Source organism: Hyperolius riggenbachi, chromosome 2 (assembly GCF_040937935.1).
Source record: "Hyperolius riggenbachi isolate aHypRig1 chromosome 2, aHypRig1.pri, whole genome shotgun sequence".
Taxonomy (NCBI): Eukaryota; Metazoa; Chordata; class Amphibia; order Anura; family Hyperoliidae; genus Hyperolius; species Hyperolius riggenbachi.
The window spans coordinates 421,863,698-421,882,670 of NC_090647.1; the positions used below are offsets into that span (position 1 = coordinate 421,863,698).

General features: G+C 43.8%; 1 protein-coding gene across 1 annotated transcript in view; it reads left to right on the forward strand.

Annotated features, from left to right (window-relative positions):
• Positions 1-972: 972 nt before the first annotated feature.
• ANOS1 (anosmin 1) overlaps positions 973-18,973 on the forward strand; it is a 258,928-nt gene continuing 240,927 nt past the window's right edge. The window contains exon 1 of the mRNA XM_068269910.1: positions 973-1,340. Within this exon, the coding sequence (XP_068126011.1) occupies positions 1,146-1,340 (195 nt within the window). The 5' untranslated portion in view covers positions 973-1,145. The remainder of the gene's footprint in view (positions 1,341-18,973) is intronic.

The window sequence follows — 18,973 nt, forward strand, 5'->3', positions numbered from 1 at the left end:
GTCCAGGTGTTGAAAAGGTGTAATCAAGGTCACTGCTGTGTTAAGATCATTTTGGTTGGGGTCCACTACGGGTACTTTGCATAATCGCAAAGTGCCCCTTCTTTTCTAAATCTCGTAAGTGCTGCAGTTTCCTTGAGCGATCGCGATTTCACTATTGTAGCTCCAGGATGGCTACCGAATTGCTGGAAGCAGCGACAACTATCAGGATCCACTAGCAAAGCCGTTTGCCGATGACTGGCGCTGAGCAAGCAATGCCAAAGTGCAGCTTAGTGGGTTCCAGCCCTTATAGAGATTGGCAATGTTTTGATGCAAATATTATGCTAATAGGTAATTTACAATAACTCAGAATTATTAGTGTATTGTTCACCATTCCATCACTAATGCAGAAAGGTGGACAACTGCATAGTGTCATAGCAACAGTACTCGAAAAAAAGCATGAAGAGTACTATTTCGAGGAATGCAAAGAAGCGCAATCTGAGCTAAATTACTGTCTACTGCTTTTATTATTTCTTAACTGTTTTAAATTTGTATGGAGAGAACCTTTTTTTAAACTTAAATTACAAAAATACTTGAGCAGCCAGCACCTATCCATTTTGTTGCAATTATAACTAAAATAACCTCCAGTTTGTACACAGCTTTACATAAAACACGTAAATTAAAATACACAGATGGCTTAAGTATGTTTTCATGCTGTTCCATAGCATTAATAATAAGTTAGCTTGTAGTTCTATAGTTGCATTCGCAAGAGATTTCTTCCTCCTCTGTTTTCAGTCCCCCTGCACTCCCGTGTAAAACACAATGAACTCCGCATCTCTTCACTTTCTGTCATATGTCTAATTCAATTCTCTTCTCCCTCCCCTAGACGGACTAAAGTAGTGTCAATCACATCCATCCCTCATCCAATGAGGACAGCTGCTGTCTGCCTGGTCCACCCTCAGGAGGTGCAGCTGGCTGTAGAGGAGTGGTGAGAAGCAGCAGCAGCAAGCAGGAGGAGGGGTGGTGTTACAGCTAAAACCAAACAGAGTTGAATGAGTGAACTTTCTTTTTTAGTTTCTGCAGCTCCTATGCCTGGGTCCCCCTTCCCCTGAGCGTGCTGTAAGCAGGGAAGATAAGCCATCCTGTCCTTGATTGATCTTCTGTAGAAGATGCTGCTGAAGGATCACGTCTGCTCTATGTCCCTTTTCCTGTGGATTATAGTGCTCTGGGGCAGCTTGGCTGCTGCTTCTCCTCGCAAGCAGGAGGAATCGTTCTCTGCGCTGAGTGTGTATAGAGCGAGATGCACGTCCAGGTGCCTGAGTCTGCACATCACTCGCATCTCTGCCTTCTTCAAACACTTCCAGGTACAACCATCACCGTGTGCATGGCAGCAGCCAGTCCCCAATCAACTCATAACTTGCTCTCCTTGGCTGTAATTATGTTTCCAAAGTTGTATTCATGATTAAGCAGTGACAGTCAGAATAGTGGCTTTCCGGATACTCTTGTCTATGTTGGGATACATGAGTACTATTGCTGATGCCTCTGGTCTCCTGACATCTGCAGGAGTTGTAGCTCTGATTCAGATGAGGTCTGCGCTGACTGCACTGACGATTTATTCTGACCATAATCATCTCCAGGGTGCCTCAGTACTTGTAGCCCAGAATTAAACTACATAAGCACATCAGATGTAACATAATTGTTCTGATCAGTGTTAAATGAGAATAAATTATGACGAGGTGGATATGATCATCAGGAAATTCGTGTCCACATTAGTACTGTATGGCAATGGACCTGATAATGAACATCTGTGTATAATTGTATTTTGTTGTGTTTTACACCAATGTGTCAGTACCTGCAATTGTTCTGTCAGACAAGTGTTTGGCTTGCTGTGTAAACTCAGTTACAGAAACACAATATGCATCTTGTTTGGAAGAATGTGGGATGTTGCAACCTGACTTTCAGGTGAAATAACAATGTCTGTCTGTGGGGTCTTCAAAAAGAACTTGACATTAGTTTTATTGAATTTATTTAAATGGAAAAACATCTTATTTTTATGTGATTATACATTTTGGGTAATTTAATTAATAAAGGGTAATTATTCTACGCTGTCCCAGCAATTGTATTGGTCCCACATCCAATCAAATGCTATTCTCTGAAGATATCATTGGAAACTCAGGAGGGTACATGGGGCATTTGTAAAAGTGATGTACTTTGTCATGTCTAGTCTTATTGCTGGTGCTAATACTAAGATTAGCTTGTTTCTCATATTTATATCATAGTTTATAGAATACTAGTTGACTTAAGCTCGTTTAAAAACTGGCTCTAGGTCTGTTCACACCGCCACCAGTCAGTACGGGCGCACACCCGCCAGCTGGCCCGCACGCCCTGCGTCCTGTCCCAACGGCTGTCAGTGCGTAACATGGGCAGAAGCGCAAAGCACTGAAACAGGGACAGATGCAGGGACACTTGCATTTTATTATATGGGATTTACACCCATTTCTATACGTTCCTGTCTCCCAAGAAGCTCACAATGTAATGTCCCTATCATGCCAAGGCCAATGTTGTTACATGCCAAGTCATGTATGTCTTGGGTTGGGGCTAGAAACCAGACCACCTGGAGGAAAACTCAGTATTTGTGCTGTTTTTGTTTTTAATTTGAGTATGTATATTGTTTTTGTTGTAAGGAGGAGCTGTGATTTTATTGTAGTGCTGGCAGAAAAGCAGAGCACATAAAAGCCAGTCTATGGTTTGTTTATGCTGTGTTATGTGTTTGTTTATTTAGTCTGCTGAAGCGTTTTAGGCGGTGACTGTCATGTGGAAGTGGATGGCACCTGTTGGGTATTAGAGTGACAATTGCCACCTTAGTGGGTGAGGTCCGTCACAGCATGTTGAAGTCATAAAAACTGAGAAGGGATGACTTCAGAGATGACAAGCCTGGCCTCATGCTTTGCTTTTCGCCCCAGGCTCCTCATTGATAATTCAGCATTGGCTTACACTTAACGGCAGAGGTTTTATTTAAAGCAAGAAAAGAAAATCTCTGCTCACCTATTAACCTATGAAATCCACATAATCATTACTTGACCTTTCCAGGGCAGAAAGCTGCTATGCAAAAAGCTGGGAGTGGGTATCGGTATAGGAGCAGTACATGTGTGATCTATTTATTTGGACAAAGCCTGGAAAGTGCTTGCTGTGGGGTAGCATATCATGAACCACACACACCATAAACATGGTCTGTTAATGAGGGGAATGGGGAACTCAGATTATCTGACTGCCTGGATAACATGCAGCAAATATTACATTCTCTGAGGTATTCCTCTGTAATCCTAGACATGGTAGATGGCATTTCACTTGCTCACAATTATCCTTCTGTGTCTTTTAGCCCACAGAACTATCTTCTTCATTTACCTTCTGTCTTCCTGTTTGACTTTTTTTGTGTGGGAGTTTTTGTGTTTTTAATAATAGTTGCTGTTCTTCTGTACGTCATTTATCCTTGTCAGCACAAAATGCGTGAATCATTTGTTTTTCTTATCATACATCAGGGCAAATGCTAATCTCATCTTAAATTAAAAACAGAAAGATGTAAGTCCTTCTGACTGGAGTATAAAAACAGGCAGCGTAGTAGTGTATAGCGGCTTGCATATGGTACAGAATGTTGACTGAGCTTAGCCTTCACCAAGTGATAAGTTAAAAAGGAATGTCAGGATTTTTTAAAGATTAGTATCCCCCACCCATGACATCAACAGCATAAAGGCGGACTCTCACGTTGCAGCACTGAAGTCCCAGGATTAATCCCCAGTCATGGACACCCAAGAAGCTTGTATGTTCACCCTGCGCCTGTCTGTGGTAGTTTTCTTCAGGCACTCCAGTTTCCTCTCAAGAACATGAAAAAACAGCCTGGTCTATTGTAGGGATATTAGGCTACCACTATTGTGAGCTCTTTTGAGGGACAGTTAGTGACATTCATTATTGTCTGTATTCTGTAAAGCTCTGTAGAAAAATGTCACAGTTATATGAATTATGAACACCACAATACCAAGAGTATCCTTTTTATAGAGTTGCAAATATTTTATTACATAGTGGTCACATGGCACTGCTGTTCAGGCACCCTAGACTGATGGACAGGGTCCAACATTCTCAGTAAAAGCAAGAAGTTTTGAATCAGGATGATGCCATTTTTTGGCTCTTTTTCTTAAAGAGAACCCGAGGGGGGGGGGGGGTTCTGACAATGCAATCCACATACAGAGGCTGGGTCTGCCTATACTTCCAGCCTCGGTTGCTATTTAAATCCCCCCTAAGTTCCCTCTGCGCTCTGCAATCCCCCATAAATCACAGCCGCGCTGTGCGGGCTGTGTTTACTTCTGTAGTGTCAGTCTGCGTGCTCCTCCGCCTCCTGCATAGCTCTGGTCCCGCCTGCGTCCCTTCCCTCCAATCAGTGGGGAGGGAAGGCACGCGGGCATAGCCTGGAGCTATGCAGGAGGCGGGGGAGTGGCAGACTGACAGTACAGAGGTAAACACAGCCCGCTGTGACAAGCTGCGTGTTGGCAGCGCGGCTGTGATTTATGGGTGATCACAGAGCGCAGGGGGGGGGCTTAGGGGGGATTGAAATAGCAACAGAGGCTAGGCAGTATAGGCAGACCCAGCCTCTGTATGTGGATTGCATTGTCAGAACCCGACCTCGGGTTCTCTTTAAGGCCCATGCTCACTACACAATTTTTTTCCGATGACTGACGATTTTTTGAGCTACGAGCGATAGTTTCCGTGATCTCATAACGTGGGTGCAGGCCCACGATTATACAAACGTCATCTGACAAAGCGGGGAGATAACGAGATCCCCAACGACTTCCACACAAAGTGCCGCAATCTTTTAAACTCTCGTTTGTGCCCGTCTTGTGCATTGCGTGTTCCCGCTGGTAGGAAGATGGATCAGGGAGCCTCATTTATTCCCCGATTTACCACCAGCTGAGTATTCAGCTTTAAATGTAGCCAATAAATGGTATCATCCTGATTCAAAACATCTTGCTACTGATGGCTAACACAATATAATACTTGACTACATTCTTAGTAGTTAGGGATAAGCCTTCTTCCATTAGGCACTGCATGTACTGTTTCATTAATCAAGGCACATCATTTCTCCAAAGAGCTGGGTGGTGGGAGGGCGGGGTGGAGACACAAGGCAGAGATGTGCTTGAAGTGATGATGTATTAATCTTCTGTTGGACCGGGGCTGTTCTGTCAGATCTGCGCTGTGTGGGCTCTTCAGCCCGCAGCGCAGATCGTGTGCAAAGCAGGGCGATCAGACTTCCCCCCCTTTTTTCCCCACTAGGGGGATGACCTGCTGGGGGGTCTGATCGCCGCCGCTCTGTGTGGCCGAGCGGGGGGCTCTTCAAAGCCCCCCTACGCAGTGTTTTCCTCCGTACCTCTCCCTCCCTACCTCTCCCTCATTGGGCTGCGCAGGACGGATATCCGTCCTGCGCCATGTAGGATAGGCTTCAGCTGACGGTGATCCCCGGCCAATCAGAGGCCGGGGATCACTGATCTCCTTTACGGCACTGCTGCGAAGCAGCGCCGTATTGATGTAAACAGCGGGAATTTCTTCCCCACGTGTTTACATTACGCGCGCGAGCCGTGATCGGCGGCTCGCACACTGTTCACGGAGACACCCTCCGTGAACTGGCATGGAAAGGCCGTTTCCATGCAAAACCACAAACGACCAGCCGCCGCCTATCGACGTTAGCTGGTCGTTAAGTGGTTAAGAAGGCAATACTGTACTATTAAGTATATTTGGGGCTCTTTTGGTTTCTTCTGACCAATTTTGGTCCAAGACAGAAGTTTTGATGTGGTTCAATCTACCGATTAATATGCTTAATTTTTGGACCAGATAGTCAAAGATGCAAGCTAGTTATGAATCTTTGATATAAAGAATAAACTAATGGATTTATTTCTGTATCAGATTTTAATTTTTTGGAGTTGGGTCATTTAAGGAAGCGTTCTGGTTGGCTGTCATGGTTAACGATTCTTTGCACAATGATCCTTTCTTTGCCTTGTCCATTAGGCCTGCATGCCATCTGCATAGTTCTGTGTTTTGGTATACACAATACTAGAAAGGAAACGCCAGTATTTACATGTAGCCCTGTGCTGCATTACAACCATGACATTTTGTGACTACTTTCATCACAGCAAACCTATGACAGAAAGCATACACTTTATTTTTTCCCCCTCTTCATGAATACGACCACTGGGCATTAAACATGGCCAAACAGTATTTTGTGGTCTGTGGTTTGGTAAGAAGCTGGAAGGAAACATCAGTGGTCTAATTCACCACAAATTGATTGGGCAGACCTAAAGAGGTTGAATGTGAAATGTAAAGTGACTGCAGATGTTACAGATGAAGAACATAAAAGATGTACATTTTAAACTGTATGATTTCATACACAAGCAACAGCAAAATTATTTATAAACTCCCTCTTGTTGGAACAAACAGCTCTGAGGAGTGAAGCAGGGAACAGAGACTGTTTTAGACAGAAGAGGGAGCTATAATGTTATTGTAGGGTTCTGTACATTTGCAAGACAGATAAAATACTCCCTCCAATATTCCTTTACTCAGTGTTTCTACTTTCTAAAACCTACATCACTGAGTCAGAATCTGGCAGCACATATAATGAAAATATAAACATAAGATAAGAGCAACCGTAGTAGGTCAGAGAAGAGTTCAATGCACTATGTCCAATTTCCTTAGAGGCCAGCGTCAGTGGCAATAGTTGGGAGGACAATGTACATACACTGAGTTCACCTTCATACTAAAACTTGGAGAGTAACACGAGTGAGGTGTGTAATATGCATATGTTTAGTATAATGCTACTGCATGCAATGAGAGGTCATTTTGTATTTCTTAAAATAAAAAATTGGAATACATCACGGCGACAAGCAGGGAAAGTAAACGAATAATGTAAATTGATTGGTAATTTTATTCTAAAAATGCACCCATTTGCTTGGCTTTTTTTTTCCTATTTTTTTTTGTAGTCTCTAGACTCTTTTCCTGTGGTTGTTTGAAAGTGGCATTGATTGTTCTTGACATGCTTATAGTGCGTCCCCACTACCACCTCCAGACTGCCCAGTGCATGAGAATCAGCTAAGCCAAATGACAGTGGTGGGGACACATTTCTGCTTACATGTGGGCCTGGCATTTGCAGATATGCCCATCTAGGCCAAAACTGCCTCCGGGGAGAAATGAGGCCCAACACATCACTTTGTATCCAAGACATCAAAGCCCTTGCTGCTTGTGTTAACTTTTATTTTTTGCAAGGAAAGTCGAGAGGGATCAACCAAGGTGCTCTGACTAGATTACCATGTGGATAAACTGGCTCTGGCTGCCATTGTGCACACACTATATAATATATATATGTATATATATATGTATATATATATATATATATATATATATATATATATATATATATATATATATATATATATATATATATTACTGCATATTGGTATTTAACCCTGCCTCTCCCAGTAATTCTTACCCTAGGAGGTTCATATATGCAGAACACCCCCCCCCCCCCCTCCTCCAACCTCAAAAGAACTCTGGGAGGCCAGGTATTATTTCTACTTGCTTCAGAACACAGCTTATTGAGGATTGTTTAGAAGTCAAGCAGTGACAGTTTTGTAATAGCTTTCATGTATAAGTCGACTTGTCGCCATCCTGCTAGAGAGCATTCCATGGCAGGCTTGCTATTTATAGAACACACACTTTTTTACACTGCCATTCATAATATGTGAATATAACTGTGCCCTAGACCACACCCTACAGGCACATCTATTTCTGGCTCAGATTCTGCTGCAAGCCTGTGTCAGATATTTTCTGTTAACGTGAGATGCATGCAAATACTGTAGGTTGCAAAATCAGAAAGAAAATCACAGCTGATCTTACCATAAGAAAGTATTTTATAAGTAAAGTGGCTTAGTGGCTGGTGCTCTCCCCTTGCAGCGCTATAGTCCCAAGTATCATTTGTGGCCTGGACACTAAACTACTTGTAGTCTGTATGTTGTCCTTGTGTTTGTATTGGTTTTCTTATCTCTTCTGCATCCCAAAGAACTATCGGTAGGTTAATCAGCTTGCCCCAAAAAACTGTCCAAGACTATGGCAGGGTACACAGCGTACATGACTGAGCATGCTCTTGTGTTTTTGCCATTTCTGCTTATAAAGTATGCTGCAAACATTCCAGACAGTGCAAAGAAAGGTAACCAAAGACGTGCTTAGTGATGCAGTTTACTGACAATACAGATGTATTAGGGTTTCCCATGCATAAATGTCATCTGTGACCACTATTGTGGCTTGGCTTTCAAGTGACAGTACATGAAATACGGGCTGCCATTCTCCCTTAAGCCATTTGCTTGTGTTGTGACCATTTGTGAAGCACCAAACTGTTCAAGTGCAAATCATGTCTGTTGAAGAAACTGCTTAACTTAAATGACCTTTATCTCATGTTTCTAATACGGGGCCATAATTCAGGCAGCTTTCTGTGAATGATACCTAAGATTTATGGATGAGCTGCATGCTCCTTCAGGAAGATGACACTTTATATTTTGCAAAGAAAGGGACACCTGTGCTGTATTTGGAGAATGCTAGACTCATGTAGCTGGAGAATCAGTATGCATCTACAATAGAAGTATTTGACTATTTTTTCCTGTCTAAAGGATAATTTACTTGGCATTTGCCAAACAAAAATAATCTTAACACATTGTTTCAGATAGCTGTTTTGGAATAAACACTGTACAGGTATGCTGCTTGGCATCCAACCCTGTTCTTCTCTTTGGAAGGGTAGAGGCTGCAGAGGAGTGTACACGATGGCTGTTTCATGTTAGGTGCGCTTGTTCACGTGGAGTACCTTTGTGAAGCTCAATCTAATTCACAGTCATAGCTCAATGTCCTTACTATAATTGAAAGCCTATATTTATTTTATTTTTTGAATTGGGTGGGAGGAAAATGAACATATCAGTAATTTTCTGCCTGGAGTTAAATAGTATAAGGGTACATTCATACTATACACATTGCGGTGTGTTGTAACATAAGTTATAATCATGGTGCAGTGGTGCCAAAGTGGGTGCATTCACATCTGATCGCTGCCTCATTGAGCCCAGCTCTGTGCTACTGGACACCGCATGCCTGCATTACAAATTAATGGCGACAGGGTAACTTATGAACTAGTACATAAGCTGTCCATATACAATACAATCTAAATTATATCATCTTAATCTCTTTTACCATTTGTTTTTGTTTTTTGATAGACTGCATAAATCTGACAAATCACTTTTTCTTTACCTTTGTACTACAAAAACGGTAGTATTATTGATCAGGCTTATACAATTATTGTTTAATGTATGACCATATAAGCCGACAGGCAATGGAGCAGGCAGGTGAAGAGGGACAATTTTTTTCCCCTGCTGATGAATACCTCCCTGTTTGCCCCGAAAATTAATCTTTAGTTTCGGTCAGAGAAATGCTGTGCTTTTTGTGCCTCCAGTCAATGTCACTCTTACGACCCTCCAAGTTCCAGTGCAGTATCTCCTAGCTTCTTCACTTGGCTCTGTGGCTGCAACCAGCATCTCTTATCTGATGACTCATCAGTATCAGTCACATTGGTGATAGATGCTGGCGGTAGCCTAGGGAACCGGACCCTAGGTGACGCTGAAGAGAAGTTGCTGTGCAGGAATCTAGAGAAGTGAGAGTGAAACCTGCTCTGGATCTGCAAGGGCTGCAGAAGGCTATCGCAGTAGATGGTGCACTTGTTCTTTATGATTTCCCCCATGACAAGGAGTCAATTTATCAAGCTCTTCTACCAAGTTCTATGGTATGTGTGTGTGTGGTTGGGAGGGTTAAGCTCCCTATACTGTAAATATACTATACGGTAAATATTTCTAACTATACCTAGGGAGGCATCAAGCTGCTACCTATGCTGGAGGGGGGTGGGGCATCAGACTACCTATGCTGGAGGGAGGGAGGAGAATATGTCTACCCATACAGGAGGGGGAGTGGGGTGGCCTGGCTGCTTATAGGTGAATCTGGCCATCCATACTGCAGGGATGTGGCTACCTTTGCTGGGGTGGGGGTCCACACTTTGGAATCTCTGCCTCTAGTCCTGGAAAACTGTGTCCCAAACCTACCAGGGCACTGCTATGCAACCAGGGAAAGCTATGGGGGCACAGAGGCACCACTAAACTGCCAGGGAAAGCTATAGAGGTGTGGGAGGAACCACTAGAGCATCAGGGAAAACTATAGGGAAGTGGGGGGAACCCTAGTTAATTGGAGGTTGTGGAGGGAATGCGTGACATATAAAAATGTTGCAGGACGAGCACTGATAAAATGGTGCTACCGTAGGCAGCAATAGTAAAAGCCATGATTAGCGGCAAGGAGGTTAAACAATGGCACTATTCAGCAGGCACCATAATTTAACTTCCTTGTCACTAATCACGGCTCTTAATATTGCTGCCTATGGCAGCAGGGAGTAGTTTAAATTAGGCAGGGGGTTAGGGTTAGGCATGGGAGTGGAATGGTTAGGGTTAGGCAGCTGGGGTGGAGTGGAGTTAGAGTCAGGGTTCAGTGTAAGAGTAGCTGGGGTGAAGGGATACATTACCCGGTCCTGGACGATCACGTCTCCTCCACTTCCTAGTTAGTTTGCAGCTGTCTTGCAGCCAGCCAATCACCATGCAGCTTCAGTCCCCGCATGGTGATTGGCTGACTGCTGGATTCCTTTAAACTAACCAGGAAATGGAGGAGGAGACATGATTGCCCGGACCAGGTAATGTATGTAGAGGCCCAGGAATGGATTTCCAGAAAGTCCACAAAGGCCCTGCCTTGGGCGGCTACAGCCCAATGAGGCATCTCGACATGAAATTGGGGTTGCTACATATGAAAAAGAAGGCTGGAAATTGGGAATAAAACATGAAAAAGATAAGCAGATGCTCAAGGTATTAGAATGGAAGAGAAGGGGTGCATATATGGATGTTAGACATGGAAGAGGGGCTGGACACAGGGCCGGATTTAAGTCAAGGCCACATAGGCCATGGCCTAGGGCACTACAGGATCAAGGGCGGGTGGGCAAAAGGCTATACTGGGGTGTAGGGAATAGTCACCTGGCTACCTATACTGGAGGGGTCGTCATCAGGCTATATATATGGAAGGCAGAGTGTCATCTAACTTCTTATACTAGAGGAAAGGGGGAGGGGTCATCATGCTATCTAAACTGGAGGAGGGGGGAGGAAAGGTTATCTGGCTACCTATACTGGAGGTGGGGGGGAGGGTCATATGGCTACCTATACTGGAAGGGGGTGCGGCTGCTGACAGTGGCCTTGGGCGGTAAAGAGTACAAATCCGGCCATGGCTGGACATGGAATGGGGGGGGGGCTGCTACAGATGGAATGAGAGCCCCAACTTACTTGGTTTAGGGGCCATAAAAGTATAAATCTGGCCTTGCAGATGCCAGTAATGACATTTTCTTACTATGGTTATTTAACGTTTTAGGACATTTCTAAGATGTTTTAAGATGTCATTGCTTAAAAGAAAATATATATGGCGGCTTCCATTTATCCCTCTCGCTTCAGATGTCCTTTAAAGAGACTGTTAGGCTTGGTGGTGTATTCTCCACAGTCAGCATGCAACGCATGAGCTGGCGTGGAGGAGGTACACACACTAGCACAAGGAAACAGGCTATCCCTAGTATAGTGGAGGGGAGGACTGACTCCAATAGGAGATTGTGGCGCACAGAGCCGGTGCAGATCTGACAGCCACAAACAATGCTTTCGTTATAACGTCTCAGCGCAAAGTAGCGCTGAGCGCATAAACCAGAACTGAGGAGATCAGGACAGGTAGACAGAATGAACGCTTGCTAGCTAGCGGCTACTTAGCGACAGCAAGCGTCCAAAACCAGACAGACGGGAATGAGGCAGCCAATGCGATGCGGCGATGGCGTGCCTCACAAAGACAGGACAGGATAGTCAGAAAATAGCAGGATTAAGATAGGTGAACGTAACACAGATAAATATACAATAAGTATGTTTTCCTAGCGTATTACAATTACAGCTATCAATGAAACTATTTGTAACTTCTGACTAACATATGTATATATCGGCAATGAACCGATATATGACATAAGCAGGAACGCTGACTAGGAATGGAGTAACACAGGGAACAGGACTCAGAAGGATTCGCTATCTCTTCGCAGAGATGAACGCAATCCACAAACGGTAACAGAACAGGATTCAGAAGGATTCGTTATCTCTTCGCAGAGATGAACGCAATCCACAAACAGTAACAGAACAGGATTCAGAAGGATTCGTTATCTCTTCGCAGAGATGAACGCAATCCACAAACAGTAACAGAACAGGATTCAGAAGGATTCGTTATCTCTTCGCAGAGATGAACGCAATCCACAAACAGAACCAGGAGCAGGGTAACTACCTCAGCACGGGTGGTCACGGAACGCGCAACCTACCAAAACGTGCTGGAAAGCTGACTAACTGCACACAGGATATAAACAGTTCGTGTACGTATACATCAGCGACACTAATGTATCAACGTAACACAAATACAAGGAAAATAATAAACGTGCTGGTATGCATATATATTGGCAATGAACCAATATATGATGCAAAGACCAGCAAAGTATCTTTATAACAAGAAACACGATCGGGGGCTAAAGCGACAGCAAGACAGGCTTAAGCTGAAGCTATGAAAACCCAAGGAAACCCTGCAGGAAGCAGATCTTTATACTGAGGTCATCCAATGGGAGCAGACATGCAGATTCCCACACAGGTGAATGATAATCAGTCACAAGCTGACAGCAGGGAAAGACAGACAAAGCTATGCAACTTGCATGGAAATAGATCAGAACTGCCTGAGCTGCAGCACTACTACTTCCAGTAATAGCTGCTGCAGCAGCGATCATTACAGAGACTCTGAAGTCTCTTTTTTTTCACTGATTTTGTCATACCACCCTGTTAAGAGTAAATGCCTAAGTGAAATTGCTGCATCCCCACGGCAGAGGAGTGATCTATTACACAGAAACGACCTGCAAAGTTCTACGACTTTGCAGGTCGCAGATCATGCTTTCCTGACTCGCAGGGCTTTTCTTCCTGGAGAGGCTGAGCTTTAAGCTGTAGCTCAGCCTCTCCGCAATCAATCTCCGTGGGTCGCCGTCTCTCCCCGCCCCTCTCAGTGAAAGAAGACTGAGAGGGGCGGGGAGAGGCGGCGATCTACAGAGATTGACGGCGGAGGAGGCAGAGCTACAGCCTAAAGCTCTGCCTCATTGAGGAAGTGAAGCCCTGCGAGCCAGGGAGCTTTGCAGGACTAATCCTCAGTAATACATCTGTCATCTGCCACAGGGATGCAGAGATTTCACTTGGGCATTAACTCTTAACAAGCTGATATGAGAAGATAAGGGGGGGAAAAAGACTTCAGAGTCTCTTTAACCCATTCAGGTTCCGTCGTTTTCACGTGAGAAATGTTCACCTCCCATTCATTAGCCTATAACTTTATCACTACTTATCACAATGCACTGATCTATATCTTGTTTTTTCCACCACCAATTAGGTTTTTTTGGGGGGGTACATTTTGCTAAGAGCCACTTTACTGTAAATGCATTTTAACAGGAAGAATAAGAAAAAAATGGAAAAATTCATTATTTCTCAGTTTTCAGCCATTATAGTTTTAAAATAATACATGCCTCCATAATTAAAACTCGCGTATTGTATTTGTCCATATGTCCCGGTCATTACACCGTTAAAATTATGTCCCTATCACAATGTATGGCGACAATATTTTATTTGGAAATAAAGGTGCATTTTTTTCATTTTGCATCTATCACTATTTACAAGTTTAAAATAAAAAAAATATAGAAATATTTCATCTTTACATTGATATTTAAAAAGTTTAGACCCTTAGGTAAATATTTACATGTTTTTTTTTTTATTGTAATGGTTTTTTTTTTTTAATACTAAACATTTTATTTGGGTACTTTTGGGAGGGTGGGAGGTAAAAAAACAAACAAACAGAATTAACACACATTTACATTATAAATCTATAATGTAAATGTGTATTAATTCTGTTTGTTTGTTTTTTTCAGGTGTAGTATTACTTTTTGGCCACAAGATGGCGGCCATGAGTTTGTTTACATGACGTCACTCTAAGCGTAGCACGCGCTTAGAGTGACGCATCAGGAAGAAGACAGCCAGAAAAAGCTCAGCTTCCGAGAGAAGCTGTCGCTTTTTCAGCGGGGGAGAGGAATCAATGATCGGGCTCTATAGCCCGATACATTGATTCCTTGGCTACCGAATCCGCGGCTGGGAGTGCGCGTGCATGCGCACGATCGGCCGCGGTAGCGCGCATGGTTCCTGGACGTAGAAACTATATATATATATATATATATATATTTGTACCAAACTAATTAAAAAAATAAATAAAAACAAATTGCTTTAATAGCCATTTTGATATGTTATGTTCATTATTTTAATTTCATACCAACACAGTTGTACCAGCAGTGGATTATTATTGGTGCAACTCAGGCATGTCTCATAGGGGAAAAGGAAACTAGATCTGTCTGTAAAAATCAATGGTTCAAACATTGCCTTCACAACAAGGAAATTAAGCCAGGATCATGATTATCTTGTTACCACGTTAGCATGGGCCAAGGTAAATGTATATCAATGTCATATATTAATAACCGAGTTAAGGTGAATTAAGGATTGTTACAGTGCGTGAATTAAAACATGCTCTATTGGAATTGGGCCCCTTGGTGTCAACACTGTGAATGCTTTAAAGTTGAATGGCTTATTTTATAGATGAGCCTTGAAGAAAGATACAGAAGAGTCAGAAATTGTGTCTTTGATCTGCTCAGCTAATGTCTTGTTGCAGCATGCAGCACAAATTGTGTAAACAGCCAAGCTCTGACAGTTAGCCGAGTATACACAAAACCTACAAAGAGCAGATTTAAATGTGACTTACACTATTTACTGCAGTAGCTGCTGAATTTACTTAAGAAAATATTGAAAAGCTATAGTGGGCAGGTCCGAACAAACTTCTGGGTATGTTCACATCTAAAAGAACAGTATGTGTTACGTTGCTTTGTATAAATCTGTAGCTCATGCAGTGATCTGTGTGGCATTTACCATTGCATGTTTTATTATCAACGGTGACATTTACAGACTAAAGGGGCCCATACACTGGTCGATTTCAGCAATCAATCAATTCAATGGAATCAATGTAATCGATCGGTCGATTGGAAATCGATGCTATCTATCGAGCGATCGATTTGCGGCCGATTTCCATCGATTTCAATGGGTTTGATCTATCTGACAGGATGGAAAATCTGGGTCGATCTTCTGCTGGCAGCAGATTAATGGCCCATAGAGTTGCATTGCATTGGATCTAATGGTCCAATAATGCATTTAGATCAATTTCCAATAGGAATAGAAATATGTTCCTAGTGTGTGGCACACATCAGATTCCTGTCAGATTCGACTTGACAGGCATCTGACAGAAATCTGATGGTTGAATCTGCTGCAAATCTATAAGTGTATGGCCACCTTTACATTTACTGACATCTGGCTTGTAATTATACAAGATGTGGCAGGGGTGTAGCTACAACTAACTGGGCCCCATAGAAAACTTTTTGGTCCCCCCTCACCAGCCTGTTGCTGCTTTAAAGCGGTATTGTCACCCTAAAAATCAAACTTCAACAGCAACTGGTCTGAGTGTATTAAGTAATAAAGATGCTAATCCTGCATTCAAAACTTTTTTCTGCTGTTATGGTTTGGAGTTATTACATACTATAGGAGCACTGGCCCTAGTGCCAAACAGTGCCAAAAAGTTGAATGCTGGGAGTTCTTTTTAATGCTGGGAGTTTTTTTCATCTATAATATATTCCTCCTCTTCCATTTATTTTCCTGCCTAGCTGATCACTTGTGTTTACAAGCAAGGCTGAGGTGACTCAGTGATTGGATGTGTAAATAAAAAAAAAGACTCTGGGAGGAGGGCAGCTAATGAATACACAATGAGCAAGAGAAGGGCGGGGGGGAAACAAGAGTCAGGAAGGATATGATGTCAGCATTAGCTTGGCAAGATGGCCACTGCCTAGAAAAGGATTTTCTGCTTTTCCTTTGTAAAATTCACAGGAATCATTACATGGATAGCACAATACATCTGTTATGTAAGTTGAGGTAGTATTTATCTACTGATATATGTGTTTTTTATCTCTATGTTAACATGGGTGTCGCTTGTTCTTTAAAGGATACCAGAGCCAAATGAAGTAGGAGAAACAGGGGAGCAGGCATGTGCTGGCAGCTATTCTGTTGCCCACTGCTCGGGGGCAACAGAATAGCTGCCAGCACATGCCTGGGGGGTTCTCCTCTGTCCCACTCCTTTGGCAGCTAAATGCCCCCCCCCCCCATCCCCCGGCAGCCTCTTCCGGGTCGACGGAGTCGGGCATTAGTGCACAGGCTTTGGCCTGGCTTCACGTGTCCTACAGTGTTAACAGTAATAAAACTGATTTTATTTTTTACACTTTAGTAAACCTTTAAACATAATCAGTGCATCTAAGTAGTTACAAGTTGATTAATATGTGTCTGTATTTAAAGGGATGTGGTGGCAACACTGCAGACCATTTTCTTTGTGATGCTTGCATGCTCTCTCTGTGTTTGTGTGGGTTTCCTTTTGGTACTGCCACATCCCAGAACATAACTAATTGCTTATTGACCTTAACATATTATATTAAAATGGGAGTAAAATCACATTTTCCAATTGTTATGTGTAGTAGCTTTAAAAGACACTCAGACCTTACTTACTTAAAGGAAACCTGAAGTCTTATTTTTCATTAAGAATACAATTCCAATGTAGCTATGTCCCTTTAATAAAGACAAACCGGTAATTGCAGTCATCCTCAGCTTTCTGCCACCGCTGTCTCACATATGCTGCCTGTTCCTTTTTGCATCAAAAAAAAAAGTCAAAGATGTGAGCTGGAGGAATTGGAAGAGCTGTCACAGCAGTTCCGCCCCCGTTTCCACCCACTGCTGCGTATCAACCATGACAGCCTCCCCCCCCCTGAAACTGTGACTCATGAGTGCACGAGAGGGCATACAGCACAAGCCCAAGTCTGATGACCTTTGTGTACAACTGTATGCGAAAATGAATGAAGTATGTGCACGCCGCAATTAGAGTTGGGCCGAACCTCCGATTTTAGGTTCGCGAACAGGGTTCGCGAACTTTCGCGGAAGGTTCGGTTCGCGTTAAAGTTCGCGAACCGCAATAGACTTCAATGGGGATGCGAACTTTGAAAAAAAAAATGTATGCTGGCCACAAAAGTGATGGAAAAGATGTTTCAAGGGGTCTAACACCTGGAGGGGGGCATGGCGGAGTGGGATACACGCCAAAAGTCCCCGGGAAGCAGCGTTTTAAGGGCAGAAATCATATTGAATGCTAAATGACAGGCCTAAAGTGCTTTAAAACATCTTGCATGTGTATACATCAATCAGGTAGTGTAATTAAGGTACTGCTTCACACTGACACACCAAACTGTTCACTGAACAGAACAGGTATACAGTGGCGGGTTCACTGAACAGAACAGGTATGCAGTGGCGGGTTCACTGAACAGAACAGGTATACAGTGGCGGGTTCACTGAACAGAACAGGTATGCAGTGGCGGGTTCACTGAACAGAACAGGTATACAGTGGCGGGTTCACTGAACAGAACAGGTATGCAGTGGCGGGTTCACTGAACAGAACAGGTATACAGTGGCGGGTTCACTGAACAGAACAGGTATGCAGTGGCGGGTTCACTGAACAGAACAGGTATACAGTGGCGGGTTCACTGAACAGAACAGGTATGCAGTGGCGGGTTCACTGAACAGAACAGGTATACAGTGGCGGGTTCACTGAACAGAACAGGTATGCAGTGGCGGGTTCACTGAACAGAACAGGTATACAGTGGCGGGTTTACTGAACAGAACAGGTATACAGTGGCGGTTTCACTGAACAGAACAGGTATGCAGTGGCGGGTTCACTGAACAGTACAGGTATGCAGTGGCAGGTTCACTGAACAGGTATGCAGTGGTGGGTTCACAGTACAGGTATGCAGTGGTGGGTTCACAGAACAGGTATGCAGTGGTGGGTTCACAGTACAGGTATGCAGTGGTGGGTTCACAGTACAGGTATGCAGTGGTGGGTTCACAGAACAGGTATGCAGTGGTGGGTTCACAGTACAGGTATGCAGTGGTGGGTTCACAGAACAGGTATGCAGTGGTGGGTTCACAGTACAGGTATGCAGTGGTGGGTTCACAGAACAGGTATGCAGTGGTGGGTTCACAGAACAGGTATGCAGGGGCAGGTTCACTGAACAGGTATGCAGTGGTGGGTTCACAGAACAGGTATGCAGTGGTGGGTTCACAGAACAGGTATGCAGTGGTGGGTTCACAGAACAGGTATGCAGTGGTGAGTTCACAGAACAGGTATGCAGTGGTGGGTTCACAGAACAGGTATGCAGTGGTGGGTTCACAGAACAGGTATGCAGTGGTGGGTTCACAGAACAGGTATGCAGTGGTGGGTTCACAGAACAGGTATGCAGTGGTGGGTTCACAGTACAGGTATGCAGTGGTGGGTTCACAGAACAGGTATGCAGTGGTGGGTTCACTGAACAGGTATGCAGTGGTGGGTTCACAGAACAGGTATGCAGTGGTGGGTTCACAGAACAGGTATGCAGTGGTGGGTTCACAGTACAGGTATGCAGTGGTGGGTTCACAGAACAGGTATGCAGTGGTGGGTTCACAGTACAGGTATGCAGTGGTGGGTTCACAGAACAGGTATGCAGCCAGGGACAAGCTAAGCCTAACTAATCTTTCCCTATGAGAGACAGTGCAGCAGCTCGCCCTACTCTCACTAATGCAGGCAGGCAGTGGCACACGAGTGACCGTAATGGCCGCCGCTGCCTGCCTTATATAAGGGGGGTGGG